The sequence below is a fragment of the Belonocnema kinseyi genome, chromosome 4 (assembly GCF_010883055.1).
Source record: "Belonocnema kinseyi isolate 2016_QV_RU_SX_M_011 chromosome 4, B_treatae_v1, whole genome shotgun sequence".
In the NCBI taxonomy this organism is placed as follows: Eukaryota; Metazoa; Arthropoda; class Insecta; order Hymenoptera; family Cynipidae; genus Belonocnema; species Belonocnema kinseyi.
In genome coordinates, this window is record NC_046660.1 from 105,778,134 (window position 1) to 105,784,134 (window position 6,001).

At 36.7% G+C, this 6,001-nt stretch overlaps 1 protein-coding gene across 1 annotated transcript; it reads left to right on the forward strand.

Annotated features, from left to right (window-relative positions):
* Positions 1–3,322: 3,322 nt before the first annotated feature.
* Positions 3,323–4,006, forward strand: LOC117171041 (serine/arginine-rich splicing factor 7-like). Its single transcript, XM_033358086.1, has one exon. It carries the CDS (start codon positions 3,323–3,325, stop codon positions 4,004–4,006), a length of 684 nt encoding a protein of 227 aa, XP_033213977.1.
* Positions 4,007–6,001: the final 1,995 nt, after the last annotated feature.

Consider the following 6,001-nt stretch of genomic DNA (forward strand, 5'->3'; position numbering starts at 1 on the left):
AGCCTTGGAGGAGATTATGTTGAGAAATAAAAAAAAAAAATTCTTAAAAACGTTGTTTTTCTTGGTCAGGCCGGAAACTTATCAATCCACCCTCGTAATGAACTCAATTCGGTACAACAACTTTTTCGGCAAAATGCATCTGTGTAAAAAATTTACATTTCATAGACTAAAATATTTATTTATTTTCTTAGTTTCACATGGACAGAAAGAAATTCGTACCTTGTACACGAAGATCTCTTCCGGTGATTCGAAATTATGATTGAATAATATTTTAAATCCATATAATTTTTCGTTGAGTATCACTTATAGTTAATAATATATGTAGGCACGGAGATTGCAAAGCTAAATAGACCGAATATAATAGAAGTGGAAAAAAATGGAATTTGTGTCTTCTTGTGACATATAATTATTTAAGTCCCAATTAAAATGAATCTATGAAAATATAAAGACAAGCAAAAAATTTCATAATGTACTCAATTAAACATTTTACACTCAAAGCCTCTCAAATTACTTGCTACAACTGATTAAAGTGTGCTATCAGTTTGGTAACTCAAAATTTTCCGAATCGGAACACACACACTCATACAAGACAAACATATATATCGGCAATTCCATGTCAATCGGCCACCTGAATATCTCGTAAACGCATTTTTTTCACCAAATTTGGAACAGTTTATCTTTGACATGCGTACTTTCATCTCAAATTTTTTTCAGAATTCCTTTTTTTTTTAAATGACGGACCTATGAATATATATCAAAATATTTCAAAAATCGTGATTTTTTTACACGCTCTCCAATTATTCTATTTCTAAGGTAAAAAAAACAATTAACAACCTGAGACTATTATTCAATTCGATATTTTTTGTGTTGCTGACAAGAAATAAACTACTAAAATGCTAAACTTCAAAATGGCGGGTTGTAAATGCCGGCAGAAAAATAATTTGTCTACTTTGTATGTAATGTTCGTTTTAATATCGTAATATCGTTTTAATGTTCGTTTCAAAAACCTATTTTCAATCATCCTTATTATTATTTTAAAAATATCGATAACGTGTCCAATATGGCGGATAAAAATTTTTTGTATAATAACAAGGCCAACGCCAACTCAGTCTTTTAAACTCATCTGTGACCATAATAGTTTTTAACCACGAACTTTGTAAACCAGAAATAGTTTTAAAGGTTAGAGACATCGCTGATTTCAAATTTGCCATTACTTTTGCAAAATTAATTTGTTTAAACAAATTATTGCGATGTTTACTAATTTTGCAAAGCAAATACCAGAATCAGCTTGTATGGAAAAAGTTACATCCGGAATAGTTCTTTTATGTTTTCAATTACGCTTTTTAGTGAACAAATTAATAAATAATTAATGTTGTAAATTTAATAAAACTGTTTATGTACATAAGAAAGGCAAAGAAAATACTAATATGGCATCAATTATTAAAGGGACTTTTGAGTACGCCTAATATAAATATAAGATTAGTTTTGCAAAATTATTTTATTTAAACAATTTGTTTAAACAAATCATTTGAAAAAAAACATTTTTTGTACAAAAAATGTCAGAATTAGATTTTATGTCAAAAATTACGAACGGCATAGTATTACAACTAATGGCATATTAAAACGCATCGCATAACGTTTTGTATAACATATTCAATGACAGTGGAAGCCTTGAATAGCCCTCCCTTCTATAGCCCTTCCGAGAACTGACGTCGCGCCGCTGGTCGATGTAACAGGAGCTGCGCGGGGTGTGCGGGGCTTGCGGTTGTCACTCAGACGAACACTCAGGCGTAAAGAAACAAAAGCTGAGCGGGCTAAAATGAGTTAGTTCCCACCTATCGTCAGTCCCAAAATCGGCGCTATAGAAGAGTTCCAATGTATTTATAAGAGAGATAACAACAACTCTCCGCATTGCCCCGGGCTTAGACTGTCATGAATACCATTCATGTCTGCGTTTTTTGTTTGTTTTTTTTTTACATTTTTTATTATTTTTCGTACTTTTTTTGCGATTTTTCAATTTGTTGTTAATTTATTTATGTTTTCTTATGTTTTTGACACTTCTAAATTGAGAATGTAAGCGATTCAAATTGCTTCGATGCGTTTAAATATGCCATTATATTCAATACTATATCGTACCAAATGTTTGACATAGAATGTAATTCTGATATTTTTTATACCATAATTTGCTTAAACAAATTGTTTTAACAAATTGTTTAAAGAAAAAGCTTGTTCAAAACTAATCGCATGTTTAGATTGAGCGTACTCGAAAACCACTTAAATAACCCCAAAATTAGTTAATAACGCAATTATTTGTTTAAACAAATTGTTTAACTAAATTGTTTAAAGAAATTGTTCAACTAAATTATTTAAACAAATTAATTTTACAAATGTAATGGCAAATTTGAAATCAGCGATGCCTCAAACCTTTAAAACTATATCTAGCTAATATTGTTCGTGGCTAAAAAATCGTATGGTTACAGAAGAGTTTAAAAGACTGAGTTGGCGTTGGCCTTGTTATTAAACAGCATTTTTTATCAGCCATATTGGATACGCTATTGATATTTCAAAAATAATAATAAGGATTATTGAAAATAGGTTTTTAAAACGAACATTAAAAGAATATTACGGTATTAAAACGAACATTATATACAAATTAGAAAATTTATTTTTCGGTCGCCATTTTAAACCCACCATTTTGAAATTTATTATTTTAGTGGAATATCTGGAACACCTAGAGAACATGTGCAAAAACCACGTTTTTTGAGATATTTCGGTCCGCCATTTTGAAAAAAAGTAATGCTCGAAAAATTTGAGATGAAAGTACACATTCATTTCTGGATCTTTCTAAACTTTGCTGATAAAAGAGAACACGTTTTATTGTAAATGATTTTTAATGCACAGACATAATTATTTTCTTCCAATTTTTTGACACACTATCACTTTAAAACATGTTTTACTTGCAAAGATATAAAAAAGTAACTTTATGGACAGGTAATGAAAATGAGTTTGTATTGCTGTCCAAAACTTGGATAGCAATTTATGTAATTTCTCCATTTTTAAATCACAGAAATGCCACGTTCTGTTTCAATTATGCTACGTCGTCTCGTCCTCTAGAACAAATGTAGTAACGCTAGTTGCTTGACTCTTAACTACAGTTATTTCAAAGCAATTGCTTTTTCCCGCTCTCTGCAGGGGTCTCCCGGTCCGTACTCTCCTACATCCTCATTTCGCTTTTCTGTGCTACTCTGACCACAGGCGTAAATTTTTATACAAGGTTTTGTTCATTACTTAAAGTGTTTCTCGCGTTCCCATTGTCTTTAGCATGGGTCGCGATTCGGTTAAACGTGTCCATTCCGGAGACCGTCGCTCGAAGAGGTCTCGCGGCCACTATCCACAAAAATATTCAGTTGTGAAGCCTTATAGGAAAAGAACGCGAGCTGAACGTTCCTCGCTTAGCAGACATCGATCGAGATCCCGTGAAGCACGAAAATATCGAGGCGAAGAGATTGGCGGCGAATGTGGTCCGAGAGGCTCGTCACGTCATGGTTGCCACCGTCTCACCAAGATATACCAAAAATCGAGGGAACGTCGCTCGAGAAAATCTAGATACGACAAGCATGGCGGTGAGCGACACACGAGAGTTGCGCCTCGTCATAGCCGTCATCGTTGCCTGACACCTCTAAGGTTGCGACCACGCCGCTATTCAACGTCCTCGTCTTACGGCGCATCATCTTCATCATCTTACACCTCGGAGAAAACATCTCCGGGAAGAGGTGGTTCCTTGCTCAATAGCCGAGCAAGGAAACACAACCAGGCTCATAGTCGACGTCAACGTAGCTCATATAGCTTAACATCTGAGGAACGTGAACGCAGCCAATCGCAAAGTCCGCCGCCCGAGATTATGGATAGAAAAGAGGGCGACACTGCCCTGCCACTCGAAACAATGAATCATTTAGCTGGAGTAAAGACTCGTTTTAGGTCCGGAGATACACACGTCTTTAGCTGAGGTGTGGACAAAGATTCTAAAATCAGGGCTGCCAAAAGAAGAGAGGAAAGAGCTCCAGGAAAAATATCCGACCACAGCAAACTGCTCGATGCTACAAGCCTAGATTCTTAACCCAGAAGTTAAGTCAATAGACAGTATGGCAATGAAAAAGGACAACTATCAAGTCAGTACACAGTCACAGCTGAGCGCTGGTGTGGCAGCAATCGGTCTCTGTCTCACCGAAATTCTGAAAAATGAGAAGGAATTAACTAATCAGCCTTCTTTAAACCTTTTTCACCTACTCAGCTTGTTGGGTGACTCTGGCAGACTCCTCACTGATCTGCATTATAGGATGTCCTGTACACGGCGTACTTTTATTATTCCTAAATTGAACCCGATTGTGAAAACTGTTGCTGAAGATTGTGATGTGGGCATCCGCCTTTTTGGGGGCGACTTCGGAGAACGTGTCAAAACGACCAAGGCCGCAGAGAAATCGGGCAAAGAATTGCTGAGGCCAAATAAACCTTGTCTCCGCCCTTACTCTAATGGGAAAAGAGGGGGTTCCACGTCTAGGCCAGAGGCGAGTGATCGCAGTTTCCAGGATTTAAACTTCAGAGGCCCCTCCAGGAAGAGCTACAGGCCAGCTCGGTGGGGGGCCGGAGAGGGAACTATCCTCGGAGTCAAGGGAGTCATGGTTACCCGAAAAGAGGTCAATAAATAAGGTAAGACAATTTGCAGGTCGATTAAAATATTTTTCGGTCAAGTGGGGAGAAATAACTACTGATCCTGTGATCCGAAAGTATATAAAGGGTTATGTGATCCCGTTTACATCGACACCTGAGCAGAATCGCTTGCCAAAAGAGGATCTAGAGTCCTTTTCAAAGATGCCTTTTTGGCAACAATGGATTTAAAGGATGCGTACCTCACGATCCCAGTAGCAAGATCGTTTAGAAAATATTTAAGGTTTACGTTCGAAAAGTCAACTTACGAGTTTAGGTGTGTTCCTTTTGGTTTATGCACGGCTCCATTTATTTTTACCAAACTCCTAAAGCCAGCAGCACACTATTTAAGATCACGGTCGTTTCTCTCAGTGATTTATCTGGATGATTTTCTTTCAATCGGTGAATCTAGGGACGAGTGTGCAAGAAACATAGAAAAAACTTGTTGTACATTAGAGAAATTAGGTTTCGTCGTGAATAAAGAAAAAAGCGTACTTGTGCCGCGCAAAAAAGTAAAATTCATAGGTTTTGTTTGGAACACGGAACAAATGCGGACGAAATTAACCCCTGAGAAAAAACAAAGAATTACACCTTGGACCCTAAATTTGATAAATAAATCATCATGCAGAATTGGGGAAATGGCTCAGTTCGTAGGAACCCTAGTAGCAGATTGCCCAGCAGTGATGTACGTGTCTGTGTATAAAAAAAACCTAGAAAGGGAAAAATTTTTAGCGTTAAAGAAAAATAATGGGAATTTTGATAAAAAGATGCGCATTTCCCAAGGTTTACTGCCAGACATTCAATGGTGGATTAAGACCATTCCATGCAGCTAATAATCCATCAGTAAATTAAATTACGAACTTGAAATCTTTTCGGGTGCTTCCTTATCCGGGTAAGGAGCAGCCTGTAACGGCGAGACGGCCCATGGCTGGTGAGATGAGCAACATCAGAAGTCAAACATAAATTACTTGGAACTTCTTGCTGCCTTTTATGGCCTGAAGTGTTTTGCCCAAGATTTGAAATTATGCAAAATACTTCTGAGAATCGATAACACCACTGCAATCTCTTACATTAATAGAATGGGCAGTGTACAATTTCCTAAGTTAAGCTAACTTTGTAAAGAGATTTGGCAGTGGTGTGAAAAGAAAAGAATTTTGATCTTCGCGTCATATATTCCATCGCGCGATAACGTAATAGCTGATAAAGAACCTCGCAAACTACCTCCCGAAACGGAATGGGTATTAGCACCTTGGGCCTTCAATAAAATTAAATCTGTTTTTCTGTATCCTGGAAACAG